The sequence below is a fragment of the Chrysoperla carnea genome, chromosome 3 (assembly GCF_905475395.1).
Source record: "Chrysoperla carnea chromosome 3, inChrCarn1.1, whole genome shotgun sequence".
Taxonomy (NCBI): Eukaryota; Metazoa; Arthropoda; class Insecta; order Neuroptera; family Chrysopidae; genus Chrysoperla; species Chrysoperla carnea.
In genome coordinates this window covers 54,421,926-54,439,272 of record NC_058339.1, presented here as the reverse complement: position 1 = coordinate 54,439,272, position 17,347 = coordinate 54,421,926, and the positions used below count along the sequence as shown (strand labels likewise).

At 27.8% G+C, this 17,347-nt stretch overlaps 1 protein-coding gene across 5 annotated transcripts in view; it reads left to right on the top strand.

Moving 5' to 3' along the window:
* LOC123296544 (reticulon-1-A) overlaps nucleotides 1–15,964 on the top strand; it is a 94,908-nt gene extending 78,944 nt beyond the window's left edge. For 3 of the 5 annotated variants that reach the window (XM_044878056.1, XM_044878058.1, XM_044878059.1), the window contains 4 exons: nucleotides 12,864–13,071; nucleotides 13,529–13,737; nucleotides 13,808–13,913; nucleotides 15,426–15,955. In XM_044878056.1, coding sequence (XP_044733991.1) covers nucleotides 12,864–13,071; nucleotides 13,529–13,737; nucleotides 13,808–13,913; nucleotides 15,426–15,480 — 578 coding nt within the window. In that variant the 3' untranslated portion in view covers nucleotides 15,481–15,955. Of the gene's footprint in view, nucleotides 1–576; nucleotides 829–12,863; nucleotides 13,072–13,528; nucleotides 13,738–13,807; nucleotides 13,914–15,425 lie in introns of those variants that run through there. The other 2 variants (XM_044878057.1, XM_044878054.1) reach the window with 2 other exon arrangements.
* Nucleotides 15,965–17,347: the final 1,383 nt, after the last annotated feature.

Below are 17,347 nucleotides of genomic sequence, written 5' to 3'. Positions count from 1 at the left end.
ATATTTGCTTGTTCCCTTCCGATTTGTTATATCGAGGTTACACTGTATTTCCTATGACTCCACAGCAAAGGCTCATTTGAAAAATTCTCCAAGGCACCCCAGCACACTCCGTCCATTTTTATTGTTCCCAAGAAATAGCCTTCTTAGACAGGTGTATGTTGATCTCTCACTACTGGACACCTGTACATCAATTCAAGCTACAGATATAATTGTATCTGTATATAGATGTCGTGTGATTATTCACATTTTCATACTCCTGTTAATTAAAGATAATAATTGAAGCTACCGTGATTTTTCACTATGAATAAACTAAAATATGTTTTTAAAAAATTGTTGTTACTTAGTATAAGCAACTTAAAATAATATAACAAGATGCATGAACGCAATGGCATTTTATTATCACATATACACATAAAACCTCTATCTCCAATATGTTGGAACAAAAAGAGTAAGGTAGTAAAATGTTGGTGGTTACGTATGTGCCACGGCGACGGTATCAATGCCCGCACGGCCGTCCAGTTGTCAGTCTAAGTAGTAGTGTGAGTGTTTATTATACTTTACACACATAACAACAAATTTAATTCCATGAGATACATTTCAGTAATTCCATCATTCATCACTTGCTAAGACCTTTTAGTATAAAAAAAAATTAAATATTGTGGAAAAAAAAAACATTTACTTTAATTAAGTGACTTAAGTGTAGTTGTGTAGATTTACTTAAACTATTTTTTTTTTTTTTATTTGTGTTTTTAAAAGTTAAGATGGTACGCAAACAAAACTTGTCTCGTTCTTATTCACAGTCAGAACCTTTACCTGAACGAGGACCTGGTAAGATTTTGAATTTTATGGCGTTAATAAACGCGAGTTTAATTCATGAAAATTATTTTTTTAATATTTTATTTTATAAGACAGCTCCATATGGCATATGGAGTAATTTATTTTGGATAGCGCCATCTAGTTGACCAATTTTAACTTAGGGTCGTATTAAATTTCTTATCAGTAATTTAATGATAAATTATATAAAATAAACTAAATTTTTATTTAGATTTGAAATATTTTTTATTGTTTCACATATGTTTTCTGTTTTGAAATTTTATTGCTGTTAAAAAGTTCCGGTATATACTTTTTAATATGCGTTATGCAAAAACGATGCGTTTGTCTTGTTGGCAAAAAAAATATCGGAATCGTGTTTAAATTTTTACGATACAGCAATTAAAAATATTTTTTTTTTATGAAAGTGTAAACGTATTAATTTTTTGGTTTGGGGTGTCTATATCTATGCCTATAATGTTATTTCGTCAGAAAAAAAAACCAGTTTAGGTGCTGCTTATTAAGATAAAATTTAAATAAATAAAAATGAATGTATGGGAGAGTGATCATATTTCTGCTACTTTGTGGATGTTGAATATGCTTCATTTAAAATAAAAAACAATGTTAGTGAAAGTGAACGATTTTGTTCATGAATCTAAAGATTTAATATGATTAATTTTTAATAAATTTTACGCGTTTTATTTTCGAAGATAATTCCTTACACCAAGTGACTAAGAGTTCTCAGCGACTGTAGCTCGGAAGTAATCATTAAAAATAATTACAGGTTTTTCATTTGTAGTAAAATATAATATTTGAGTTAATATATTTATCCATATTTTTATATTTTTCCAAAGAAAGTACAATATCACTAATCCGGCACTCCAATGGACCGATATATCCGTCAAATAATCTGGCACCTTCCGGCAATGGAATTTTATTTTAAAAAAAATTAACAAAATATTATTTCATGGCAATGATGATATTTATTATCAATTTTTCAATACAATTCAGTAACTCGAGCACTCCAATAATCCGACATTCTCTGAATTTTAATAGTGCCGGATTAGTGAGATTGTACTCTAATGCTTATCGAAAAAAGTTGATACATACCCATTTTCAATAACGGTTTGCGCTTCGATTACTTATTCTTGCAATTGTTGAAGAAAAAGGAAGTTATGAAATCTAAAAGTTGAGAGGTTTTGTACGGTTACACCCGGTTTTTGATGGAAACTGTATCTACCTTCGCCTAGAATTTATGAAAGTAAATTGTACAAAATTTCTACAAACATTCGTCCTGTTACGTTCTTATTATGTCATGTTGCGGTAATTTATTCTAATATTAGAACTGCTTCTGCTGGGAATTAAACGCTAACTGCCCAGTTCCTAACATTTAAAATTTGCTACTTTAAAGCCCATTCTCACAAAATTAACTGAGATGTAATTCTTTTTAAAGCAAAAACTCAACCTTCATGTAATATCTATAATTTTAAATAGCTTCACACGTGGCTAAAAACAGGCTAGAGAAATAGTATATAAGTGATACAAAATATCAGTTTAGGCAATTTTATTACAGATATGATATACAAATTACATACTAAACAAAGTTAAAAATCTTAATATTATTTCTCTAGCCTTCTTTTTCCTATAGGGTACATTTTTAGACCGTGAGTATATTTTTCGTCCTTAATCAGCACAAACTTGAAAATGAAGGATAAATCATGGAAATTGATAAAGCATGTGTTATGAAATTTCGATGTGTTATGGCTACGAATTATACATACACATAAAAATTTAGGGAAATTCCACAATTATTCTTCGATTCAAAGAAGGAATCCTTCGTTGACACGTGTAAATAATTATCTTCATTCCAGAACCATCAATGTATTTTCTATTCTTCCTTCTTCATTCTAAAAAAATATTTTTGCTTAAAAATATTTTTCGATATACCGACTGCCTCGAGTTTTTCTTAATTTTAATTTATAAAACAGATATTTCCATCTAAATATTTAACCCGAAAAATTCATTCCGAAATTTTTGTTTTAAATAAATTTTTATTTCATTATTATTATTCTAACTCTGGTAATATAAATATTTATTCCTGGTCTATAAAAATTTAGTCAAAATAATATGTTTTTTTAAAAATTCGTTTCAATTGACCTGGATACTATTTATAAAATTAGTGCATTTTTGTGTTCTAAAATAAGAACACCGTTCAAATTTTATTATAGATATTTTGTGTTCAAATATAATTAAAAGTAAATATATAATTTGTCTGCTAGATTTTGATACATTAAATTTTTCTTTTTCAATAAGGTTTCACAAATCAGAAAGCACAAAAAGAGCACATGTTTTCTCTGTAATTTCAAGTTAATTTGAGCAATTCATGAAGTTTGAAACTTTTTACCAATAAAACTGTTAAGGGCTTTATTTGGTAGCGAAAATTGTGCCTTTGAAATCAAAAAAGCCATACATTTCTTTGTGTATGCATACCCCCTAAGACTTTGCGGTTCTATGTGGCTGCTACGCATGATTAAATTTATATTGTAAATTTAATATTGGATATCGAATTTCGGTTTACAAAATAATTTTGCAAATTTCTAGTGACCTCGTTTTTATCTTTCAATATCTGTTAATTTGATCCTATTATTCCTCTTATTGTTAGATTTAATCAGTTTGGGTTTACAACTTAACAAGATTTTCTCAACTGCCCCCACAACAAGTATTAGCTAAAAGACGATTAAGGCTATTCTAAATTCAGCAAACTTATATAATATTTTCTTAAATTTCTTGCCGGGTCGCTGATTCCATAGGTGTGTTCTTAAGATAAATTGTTAGTTGTTACTTTATTAAAGCATTAAATTGTTGTCCAAAACGCTAAGTAACTGCGTAAATTCTTAACTTCGTTTTACCAACAACTTAACGCTCGGAAATTAGATAAATATGTAAAATTATCTTGTTGACTGCTGATTCTGTGCCCGGTAAACAAACTGAGCGATTTCAAGACTACTAACACCCCATGTTTTGAGGAAAAATTGAGTTTTAAATATAAGGTGCTTTTGTTTCATTTTTTGCCGTACGACTTTATCGTCCAAAACGTAGCAATTGATAATTGACTTATTTCATGCCCTTTTTCTCAAAAAACACCGCGATAATCCATTTCATGAAATATGTAATTAGATAATCAAATTATGTTCGGTTTTATTTTACTCCTTAATTGAATTTTATTTCAAAATAGTATATTTATTGCATAAGTTAACATGCTAAATTAATTCACTTTTCAAAATTTCACTGTCAAAACATATTATTATTCAAGAATTCGTTTAAAAATATGATTGATTTCAATAAAGTGAATGTCTTTTATACTTTTTTTATTATAAAAAAACGTTTAACAAAAACAAAACCTACTTCAAAAGAAAAACTTTTCTAAAACAAATTAATATGCACTAAAAAGTAAAAAAATAACGATAATATGTATAATGTTAAAATTTATAGTTATTTTCGGAAGTTATAGTTATAGTCGGTGTCAGCCAAGGAAACAACTCTGACAGAACAGTTTGCTACTTTAGCTTGGCTTATACCGACTCCAAAAATAACAATAATTTTTAACTACATTATATTATCGTTATTTTTTTACTTTTTAGTGCATATTAATTTGTTTTGGCAAAGTTTTTCTTTTGAAGTCGGTTTTGTTTTTGTTTTTTTGAAGTTTTATTTATTTTGTGATTTTTAGTGAATCTGAAGTACACTAATTAATTTTTCACTAAAAAAAGAATCATCGAAATCGGTACATTGTTGTCAAAACTAGACCAAACTGAAATGGGACCACACGGGAAACACCAGGTTTCAAATAGATGAATAATCAAAATCGATTCACTCAGTCGAAAGTTCTGAGGTAACAAACATACAAAAATACAGTCGAATTGATAACCTCCTCCTTTTTTATTGAAGTCGGTTAAAAAAATTATAAATAATATGAATAAAAAATTGAACAACATTTTACATAAGTATAATATTTTTAGATGATTAATAATTCAAAAATTAATGTACATAATTTTTACATAAAAAAACATCTAAAAAACTGTAGTTTAACTTTTTTTTATCCAAACCATTAATTCTGATTACCATAAAAATGTAACAAACATTGTTTAAGAAAGTCTTTAAAAAAAAGTTCATAATTTTTAATTATTTAAAAAAAAGTTAATTAATATACGACAACAGATTTAATTGTAATAATTCATAATTATTTATTAAATTATTATAATGTTTATTTATTTAATTCTGCCAGTTTTGTAGAAAGTAGGTAAACTTATGTTTGTATGTAGTTTACTTGAAAGTCATACATCAATGAAATCACCTTCTAATTCCAGTTGATTATCAAGAACATGTGAGTGTGACAAATAAAGTAACAAAAACGTTATTATATTCTGCTATCTTAACAATTTATTTATAAAATATTACTTAATATAAAAAAAAAAATTTACTTTTTATGTAATTTTTTTATATAAGGTCATTTTTACAAATAAGTTGTCTGACTCGAAATTTAATTTTTCTCAGATTTGTTATACGTTTTGTGAAAATCTATTGTAGACAATTGTCGTTGAGATTTATATAAATGTCAAGGCCATTTCTTTATTCATTTGCCAATTATTATACAATGAATTTTATTATGCAATTATTTTACAAAAATGTTCAAACGATTAAGTTATGTTTTTTTTTCAAAAATAACTTGTTTAGATATTGCAATTTTTTTGTTGATTCTTAAGCTCCAAAACCCAACTAGAACAAAAACAGCAATAATTATCATTTGCATTCCTAGACCTTACTTTTTTTTACTTATTTTTTTAGTATTTAGAATAAACGCTCTCCAATGCAATTGGTTACCGATACGTAAAGAAGTTTCCTTTGTGCCAACTTCCGTATTTAGGAAGTTTCCTCTAAATTATCTATTCAAGAATTCATTTGCAAATTTTCAAGTACTTTTCGTTCATTCAAACTGTTTAAGTACAACCTTGAACAAAAGTGCCTTCCTTAGTAAATGTCTACGTAATAGAAGAGTTTCAGCATTTCGTGGTGGCCCTTGATGTCTGGGCTATTGCCTTACTTTTATGATAACTAGTAAAATTTACAAAATTTAAAAAACCCCGACAAATTTTTTGAGTACGGAACACTAGACTCGCATCTGAAATATAGCTTAGAACGCTTTCCATTAAATTACCTTTCAAACTAAATTTAAAAAATCAAAGTCAAGGTTCATCCGTTAAGGCGTTACGAAGCCACAGGCAGAAAGACACACACACAAATAATAATGGGGTTTTAACCTCCGTTTTTATGACGCATGTCTAATCACAGAGGCCACCCACATCATTATTTGTTAATCTTTATTTATTCCATTACAAATATATTTACAATTATATTTTTCATGTGGGTGGAGTCGGTTGCTTCGTTCTTATCCAAGCGACGACAATGTGATCAATTCTGCACTCCCATTAATTATGATATTGTTCACACTGCCGCTGCCTGAATTCGAACCCGCAACCTAAGTCTAAATAGTCTAACGTTCTAAAACTAGCGCCTTAGACCGCTCGGCCACTTAGGCTTACACGCATAGCGACCAAACTTATAATAATACTTTTTTTTTTGGTTCGTTGGCTAAAAATATCATGTTTTTGGTTAGGTTAGATAGATATGACTCAATTGATTCTATTGCACTACCGCACTGCCGTTTATTCAGGACATCGCTACTGAAGAAGAACAATCAAAGAGCCTAACAAGATATCACAAGCCTATTTGTCAAACTTTTCAACTGCGAACGCTCTAGAATATTGACGGAGATAAGAAAGACAAAATAAAATAATCCAAGCTTAGTTTTTATTCGATCGACAGTCTACATGATATCGAAAATTAATTTTGGAGAGTGTAACCCTCTGTAACGGTTCCAAAAATCGTAATTTACGATTGGCTTACAGTCCTAAAGATTCATATACTGCGGTATATCGAGACAGAACTTAAAATAATAGCTTCAAAGTTGAGAAGGTCTAAGACAATGTTAAGTAATCGAGAATAATGTTTTAACATAAATAAAAAATTTTCCACAACATAAATTTCGCACTATCTAGAGAAATAATTTATATAACTTTTTCTGATTCTCAAAGAATTCCATACTACAATGATTCGCGTGTACTTCGTTTGATATGCACACGCAAAAATATTATAACAAGCCTGGCAATTTATATACAAAAGATAGTACTTATTGATTAAATAGCTGAATGGGATGTCTTGTTTGATGACTTTTTTCAGGTCATTAGCATCGTTCGTATCAACGTGCACAAAATATATTAAAAATTTGCATACAAATCAAAAACTTTTATACTGTACAGAATAATATGACGTATACAACAACGAGTGACTTAAACGAGGGTATCCGTTACGCTAATATTACACACAAAATTTGTTGAAATATTTTTTTTATGCTTAAAAAAATTATATATTTATTCAAATAGTGCCTAGATTCAATTCATTTTTGCCTACACTCTGAGGTTTGCGAAAAAATGTTTCAAGCAAAAAATATTACCTTTGTAATCAATAACAACTTTCGAATTTGAAGTGTTTATCTATCTATTACCAGATATGGAATAGAGTGAGCTTTTCATTAAGCCCGAAAACCTGGATCAATTTTAATGTCTGCGTAAAATGTGCGCCTATAGACCTAACATAATTTCAGCTTTCATGTTTGTGTCTCGTTCAAAAAGATTCGGCTTCAGAACGACTTTTTTTAAAAGCCTAGGAACTATTATTTTTGATATTCCTGCAAGACACATGTTAAGTTTGATACTTTATGTCGAATTTTTCGGAAACAATAGTGACGACTTTTAACTCTACTATTTTAAACCTTATCAGGAATATAATTGATTTAGATTTAAATATCCCACTCTAAAAAGTAAAAAAGCTTATGTTGGGGTTTGTAAAATTGACTTTTACAATTGCTTAGGAATGAATAAATATTTTAACAATAAAATTATCTTCAATTAAGTTGTTTTATTGGTTTACATTTTAATCTTAATATGTATCATGATCGTAAAAAATAAATTTTCACAATAATAAATTGTAATACCATAAATTAAATGCAACAAGTTTCGTGAAAATCTGTTTGGGAACCAGACAGATAAAACATAAATTTAAAACACAATATTTTAAGTTAAAAAAGGATCACGTGTTTCATGAAAAAGCACAACTTATAAAAGCTCGTAGATACATTACATAGAAAATATTGCACCAAATAGATACACTAACATCGACGTCACATTAAAACAAACTACATTTTATTGATCAAACTTTGGTGGAAAGTGGAAAATAACCATATAAATTTATTGTGTAAAACTGGTGTAGTAGATGGTAAAATAGAGAACTATTAAAAGTAAATTTATTACCTATCAGACACATGTAGTTTTAACTATTAATAATAACACTTCAATTTATAATAATAATTACAGTAACTATAATTTAAAAATATGATGTTTGGTATTAGAAACTTAATAGTCAGGTCTTCTTTATTGAACACTTATAATAATTAAGTGGAACAAACTTGAGTTTTATGACAGCAATTTTAAGGGGACCTCAAATCCTTTTTATCGTATTATTCCTCAAAGGTTTTAAATTAAAAAATGTCGTTAAAAACATTATAAAATTTTAACAGTGAATATTTATCTCAAAAAATTTTTTGGTTTGAGAAATATGGTGAGAATAGTGGTGGTTTAGCGATGTAGCAAGAGTAGCAAATGCTAAAGGCCCTGCGCATTTGGGAGTCCCGAGCAAGCAAAAAAGAAAAGAAATATAGAATTTACCATACGCCCCGCGCTGGCTTAATTCGACACTGTGTAAGGAAAAAAAACTAAAGTTATCTGTGTCTGTCAACATGATAACTCAAAAACAAAAAGAGATATCAAGCTGGAATTTTTATAGCGTGTTCAGGACGCAAAAAGTGAGGTGGAGTTCGTAAATGAGCAACATAGGCCAATTGGGTCTTGGGTCCGTAGGACCCATCTTGTAAACCGCCAGAGATAGAAAAAAGTTCAAATGTAAAAAATGTTCCTTATAAAATAATAAACTACTTTTGTTTGAACCTCCATAGTTGCAAATTATTCATTATTTTTGTAAAAATTTAATTACAACTATAAATCGCAATCTTCTCTAACTATAATAATAAACAACTTCTACGTTGGTTGAGTGAAGTTAATTTGCGGTCAATGTTCGTACTTATATAAAAAATATCTACATATTATTCTTGTATACGGTAGTTATTGTATGTTGTTATATTATGTATTTATTACATTTACATATAAATAATATATCTAAATAAACATTCATTATTTTAATATAAGTTTATAAATGAATTTAATAACGGTACAAATTATTTTTACCATTTTTATGAATGTATACTTACGTTTAATTAATAAAATGTTTTTATTTTTTTTTTAATAAACAAAAGTAAATACAAAAATATTGTTTTATTTAAATATTGATGTATACTTTGATTATAATGAAAAATCATTTATGGGATTATATTTAACAAGTGAAATTTAGAAAATTAAAAAAATCTCCGAATAATTTTTCGCGTACGGAATCCTAAACTCGCACTTGAAATGATTATCTAAGAACACTCCCCATTCAGTTACCTTTCAAACGAAACAAAAAAATTTTAATCGGTTCATCCGTTTAAGCGCTACGATGCCAATGACAGACAGACAGACACACACACATAAAGTTTTTTTTAAATAAAATTTATTGTTAAATCTATATTTCTTAGAAATAAATTTATAAGGTCTCTTCTCGTCTCTTCAATAAAAACTCAGAAACTTTAACATAAAATTTAAACTACTCCTTTCTCCTTGAAGCTGCAAAACGGCTTTCAGCATGGCTTCAGCCATCGGCCTAACAAACGTAAACCTCCCAACCTATATTTTCCCCCTTTAAACTTTCTCGAGGAGATCTTCGGGTTCAAGAACCTTAATGGAGTAATTTTGACATAGAAAATACAAAAATTGGGTCCTTTTGCCATTCAAATCCAAAATGGACCAAATTTACATGTAGATTTATTTAGGGCTCCAAAAAAAATCTAGTTCCTATGACATTTAGATGAATATTTTTCGTAAAATCTTTTGAATCACTCCAAAACTAAAACTTTATACTTACAGACTTACGTTATCAGTAAAACGACTCTCCCAATAGTTTAACTACTAACAACTAACCCGTTTTTTGTTTTTTTTTTTTAAAAACGTTTTCTAGAATAATATAATTCAAATATACAAAAAATCCTGCCCTTTTTACGATTGAGCGGATATTTTCTGAAATATCGACTAAAATTCCTATATACGAGTGGTGATATTTCTACAGTCTTTTCGAGATTTCGAAAAAATTGACATATCAACTTTTATTACCATAAAATAGAATGATATTTGTTTGTGTTATAATTTTTTCGATTTCAAATTATTATGACACATCAAACTAATCGAATAGATTTTACAATCTCATTTATATAAACGAAATATTTAAATTTCCTTGTAAAATTTCCAACGAATTACATTTTATTCGCAATATATTTATTTCTAAACGCAATTATTTTATTATTTTTTATATGTAATGTACATTTTTATTGCATATTTGCATGTTTTTTTAAATTAAATCAATAATTTTTATGATGATTTTATGTAGAGAATATAAAATTAGACATTTTCTTAACAACCACGATCATAACATGAATTTTCACTAAATTTTCAATGTTAGGTTATTATATATGTCTAGTGCTTCTTTTTATATTCGGTTTTATCATTCTGAAAATTTTCATTTCTGAAACTTTTCTGTATTTTCTACTCGGTTTATTGTATCGCATTAATGATTGATTGTCGAAAATAAAGGGTCAATAATGAATGTCAAAATCAAATAATATTCCTTTGAAAGGCGAAATTTAGGTAATTAATAACAGCCTCGGTAACGTATAAAACTGAGAGAGAGCTAATTTTTCTCGACACGACAGTGAAAAAGGCAACTGGAAAATTATTGACAGAAAAATCGTAGCATGCTTAGATTAAATAATATTTTTTCCTTTGAAATATCAAAATAGCATGTACGTTTTTCTCAAATTAAAAAAAAATAAATTACTGGTAATTAATAGAAATAACTTCAATAAAAAAAATATGTAACAATAATACAAAAATATTTATTCATTAGAATTTCTAAATTAGGTAATTTTTTACGAATATTAATTATTTTTGTTAAATTTTCAGTTCTATGTCTGATTTTTATTCCCAACTTATTGTATTTTAACGAGACAATAAGTACTAAAAAAAGAAATCTAAACGAAAGTAAAAAAAATATCATTTCACAAAAATATGAGAAGACTTAGAAATTTTCAAAAATTGATCCTTTTTTTTATTAGATAAATTAAGTCTTTTTCCTCAAATATTCAATTTTTAAAGCTATCGTAAAATTTGGACTTATTTGTAATGTCAATTACCTTCTTATTAATAAAATAAGTAGATAATCATCAATTTTTTGCATGCGGAGTGATGAAAAATTTACCGGGACCATAACTTAAAATGAACGCCTATCTTTCGATATCGTCTTTGCTTAGTGCTCTTAGACTGCCTAAGTACAACAGACAAAATATTCGTTAGCTTTATACCTAATAATTCCACTTTTTGAAGATTATTTTTAACAAAAATAACATTTATAAAGAAATTACTCAATTTTTTTTAGAAATTTATCAGTAAATTTAAATACATTTATAATTTTTCTTAAATCATGTCATCAATTGAATTCGCTATATGCAATATACGTAACAAGAGTAAAGATAAAATCACAAAAAAGAAATATCAATTGCAAGTGATTACAAACGATAAACCTAATAATACTGGTACAGATTGTGTAAGTTTAGATAATATTCATGTGACGTGTAATAAACCAAGCAGTGTGTTACGTTTAAATGCAGCCCAACAAACAGAATGTTTAACTTATCGTGTTATTACACATCGATCACAGCAAACAATTGATTTGAGTCATAACTTTAATGAGTTCATTGAGAATATTATTATTGAAAATGAATTTACGGAAAGTGATCTTTTGGAAAATGATAATTTTGCAGAAAATATTACGATTGAATATTTAATTGCTACGTTTCTTGTTTTTATGTCCCTTGTTGGTAAGACTTCAATTTTTAAAGATATTTCTCTCCTGGTTTTTTTGATCGCTTAAAATAATCCTAACGAGGTTGAAGGGATCTGCTCACGCCATTTGGGCAGGAGTAACTTTTAAAAACACGTGTTATAGATTGAATTTGTTGTGAAAGCTATATCAAAGGTATGTAATCAGAAGGTTAGAAATGTATGTGGAAAATGCACTTTCATGCTGAATCTGGCCTTCTCTTAGATAGAGACATTTATGGTTATGCTCAGGTTCTATGGAGACACACACTTCCAAAACTTTTTGACTACGTTCTACCTTCTCCTAATTTTGCGAATGCAAAAAATGTCTTTCAAGCAATAGTAGAATGAAAAATTGATTAGACTCAAGAGCCTGGTATTTTATTCTGGCGGATTTCAGCTTGAGAGTAAAGTAGGTTGGGTGATTTCTTTGAAAATCAAATGGCGGTAAAATTAGCTAAACCCAATCTTTCTATCTTGTAAAGTTGCAAAAAATCTGCCAAACTTCCCTAAAAGAGGCGACAAATATCAACGTATCATAAACCTTGAAAACTATTTTCAAGCGCACAATGGATAAGAAAAACCTACTTCCGTTACATCAAAACAAAGGAACTTTAAAGAGAGTCATCGCTGAATGCTGTCAGCGATGCTCGTAAACTCAATGAATCACAATTATTAAGTTACGCTATTTTTTCTTTCATACAAAATAAGTTTAGTCATGACTTTAGCTACAGTCCTGTTTCTGATAAAATAATCTAGCTTCGAAAAGAGACCTTTATTGATCAATTTTACAAATAATATAAATTTCCTAAACCTTTTTAATATTTGTTGTTAATAATTTTTTCTTTTTTGTTACAGTGGAATCGTTAATATATTGGCGTGACCCCAAAAAATCTGGTGCAGTGTTTGGCAGTATCCTAGTTGTACTGTTATCACTCGCATATTTCTCACTCATCAGTGTAACAGCATATATATCATTGATCGCACTGGTTGGAACAATATGTTTCCGAATCTACAAGAATATTATGCAAGCCGTACAAAAAACATCAGATGGACATCCTTTCAAGTAAATATTTACTTCAATTTTTTTAATTTTTCGTTTTCAGATTAATAGCACAAAATACCGTTGTATTTAATGGATTACTTTAAATGTTCAAGGAAGGTTTGTATTCGAAATGAAACCGATAACATTTTGATCTTTAATCAAAATTATTCTAATATAATCGAAAAGTAAGATTACACTTAATCCTCAAATAACAAGACTGTGTCATATTTAAAACTTGGAAGCTTTAATATAAGGATTGATCCAAATGCAATCCGTAAAGCTCCAACATGGAGCTCCAAAGTTATCCGATTAACCGGAAGCAACTTTAGTGCATTCCTTAAGAGTTCTTGCAATTACGTTTCATAAAAATTCAAATATCATTGATTTATTTAACTTTGAAAGTTAGTTACTTGGATTACGTTCTTTTAAAAGATTTGCATTCATCAAACATATTAAATTGTAAATTAAATTTTTTCAGAGAATTCCTCGAATTAGATTTAACATTACCACAAGACAAAGTGAAGGAAGTTACAGAATTAGTTGTGGCACATATTAATGGCGGTGTAAACGAATTACGACGACTTTTCCTTGTTGAAGATTTAATTGATTCAATTAAATTTGGTGTTCTATTATGGTGTCTCACATATCTTGGTGCATGGTTCAATGGAATGACTCTTATCATCATCGGTAAGTTGTAATTTTTATATTTAATAAATTTGTATAAGTTTTGTAATAATTTTTTCTTTCTCTGTTTTAGGTTTTGTCGCACTTTTCACATTACCCAAGGTATATGAGACAAACAAAACACAAATTGATGCCAATCTTGATATTGTCAGAACTAAACTTGCTGAAATTACATCCAAGTACGTATAAAATTTCCATTTGTGTTAACAAAAGTTATCTTCTTCAAAAGAAAAAGTCTACGTTTTAATATTTTGTACGAACATCCACGCTGCTCATTTTACAGTATTTTGTAGTAAAAATTCAATAAATATAACAAAATTGCTACTTTAATTTTTGACCGTTAAACTAAAGCTCAAATTTTGCTCTTAAGATTATTGAATCTCATTTTAAATTGATAAGTTTTATATTTTTACTACTGAGGCTACTACTACTAAACGGAAAAACAAACAAAATTCAAATTCAAATAATAACTTTACGCAATTTTTTGTTTTTGTTTGTAAGATGGCGTGTTTTGCGACAGTTGGATAATAATAATAATAATAAAATATGGGTTTTCAACTGTCGCAAAACACGCCAGTTTTCAAAAAGTTTACGAAAAGTTAAGTTATTGTTTGAATTTTGTTTTTGTTTGTCCGTTTACTGTAAAACCGGCATTAAACCTCAAATAGATAATCTTTTGCTCGCGTTTTTACCACTTTCTTTAATTATAAACGGTAAAACTTAAACTGGCCTGTTTTCTTTAAAAGACTAAAGTTTTTTGGACTAATTTCTATGTCTATCTGATTTCTATAGGTCTAAATAAAGCAACCCATTATTACTACCAACAGGCACTGTTGGTACTTCACAAAATCTGTCTCGGTGGTAGATATGATTTAAAAAGTTGATAGATTTATCTTGCGAGGTTGTTGATTTGACAAAGATACTCAAAGTTGATAAATCTACCTAAAGGTTGATAGAATTGGCAACACTGCCCACAGATAAAATTTGGATCTGAATAAAATATTTTGTTGTTTTTTTTTTTTTTTTTTTAATGCATTAATGGATGAGTTTTCAAAAACGATGAAGTCTAAATTCATGTTAATATACAAACGAAATTCGCTTTCTAAGTATCATCTTCTATTCCATGGCCTTAGGGGGCAAATCTTTAAAGTTTCATTTGTCTTTAGTAGTCTTTAGAAATTTTACCAGTCAGTGTTAGTTCAATATACGGCAGAAACCCGATTAATAAGTAGTTTTCAGATGCTCAAAAAAGTAATAATTCCGGAAAAATAAAAACTGTTATGTATAATTTATTATCTTCGGCCCTGAGTTCATATCATACAAAAATATGAACGTAAGAAGAATTAATCCTATCGCATGTTATTTCGAAAAGAATGAAATTATTTTCGATAAGAGTGCAAACCACTATTAAATAAATTAATTTAAACGATAATAAGTTCAAGGACAAAAATTAAAAGAAAAATTGTTGCATTCATAAAACTGATACCTCTACGGAGTGTAATAAAATAAAAGTAAATAATTAAACTATTATTCCCAACTTATTTAATAAAAAACAATGAAAATTAAATAAAAATAAATAACATGTAAATTTTCAAATCATTAAAATTCAGTTCAGAGTACTTGATATTTAATTTTATAAATATATATATATATATATAAATTAATTTTTTTTATTTTTGGCACTTCTACAGAGTAAAAGCAGCCGTGCCAATTGGCAAGAAATCGGAAGAGAAAAAGGAGCAATAGACATACTATATTAGAAAAAGCGAGTGATGGTGATAGGGGGAAATGAAATCATCATACAAATTATTATATAGTTTTAAAACAAAAATATAATAAGACTAAAAAGTACTAAAAAAATACAAATGGAAGAATGCAAACAAACAATGCAAAGACCATGGAAAAAATCAAATACATTCGAGTCAACGAATATTTGTCATCATTTTTCACGCATCATCATTTTAAAGCGAAATTCTTATTTTTAAGAATTTTTAAAATAACCTCTTCTTCTCACATCAAAAAATTACAAACAAAACACATTGTATAAAAAAAAATGAAAATTAATGTCGATCATGCAAAATATTTTCCCCTTTTAAAAATATTCTCACAGTGACCTGTGAGAATGGTAGCTCTTCTCATCCCCTCTATAATTATATATATAAGATTCGTTAAATTTAGAAATTCAAATGTGTAAATATTGTTTTTTTTCTTTTTAATTCAAACAATTTTAAAAAAATATAATAAATTAGCCAAACATTTTTGTAAAAATGCTTTTTAAAAATAAAAAAATATGATCCCCCCTTTAATTTTCTTTCGTTTTTGTGTGCTTTTTAATAAAAAAAAACATTTAAGTCAAAACACACATGATCGCATTATTTAATATACTTTTAGTAATTTAGTCAAATTTTGTTAATTATTTTTCCGATTTGATTTAAAAAAACAAAGCGATTTTCTTAATATAATGGTATATAATTATTTCTTTTAATTTATATAAAATATACATATACGTATAATTGTTTTTAGTTATTGGTCAAAATAAATAATTATATGAATCGAACTTGCTAAAATTTTTTATATACATACTTTTTTTCTTTTTTTTACCCTCCCTTTGCAAAAACTAAACCAAAAAAAGATCGTAATTATTTGGAAATTCCAAAATGTGTGTAGATTAAGGTCTATTTTATAGAAGAATAAAAAAAAAAAATTTAATAATAATTTTTCTATGTAAGGATTTGTTGAATCCTAATTAAATAAAAAAAATAATATTTGTCGATGTGATATAAAAACTGCACTTTTTTTTCTAAACGTTTTATAAATTTTAAAGAGCTTACATCACTTAATAAAGAAAATAAAATAATTATTTTAATTTTTCGACAATATGAAGTAATAATTCAAGGTGTTCACAGAGACCCTTTTCTTGCTACCTTGTGACAAGTGTATTTTTCATCTTGCCTACGGATGTGATTAGTCCTTAATCTGTAAGTTTTCCGCATGGGGAAAATTTATCCCATCTATTAATAACAGAATGGGATATGAGAATGAGGAAAATACGAAGATGCATTTAATTAACTTTTGAAGTAGCTGAAGGGCTAAAAGTTTCTTTTGTTTTTTAGAAAAAATTTGTAAAGATACCTTTTATTAAAATTTATCTGATATTTTCAAACAATAGATGTGTACTTTAGATAGTTTCTCGAACCGTAATAATTGTTCAAAACTCAAAATGGCACTTTTAACCCTTTAGCGGAGTACTAAGTATCTGGGGATTATATAATCATAATCTCTTCGATTTTTTCCTTATTTTCTACAAACCTAGATCAGTAAAGTCAACATTTTCAGAACCTGTGGGCTACATTGAATGTTAAGACTAAATATTTACTTTAAAATAACGAACCGTTTCATTTAACCTGGTTATAAGCTACCAGATAAAAAATTAATTTCAAAGTGAATTACAGCAGCTTATTCTTCTAGATACAGGGCAAAAATTCAAAAGTGATGTAACCCTTTAAATTTCGCTATCTTAATAAACTGTGTAATTAGTTTTTGTTGTTTCTTAAAAATATCCGAAGAAGTAATGTTAGCTATTGTAAGTATGTGTTCTTTTTCAGAGTTTATC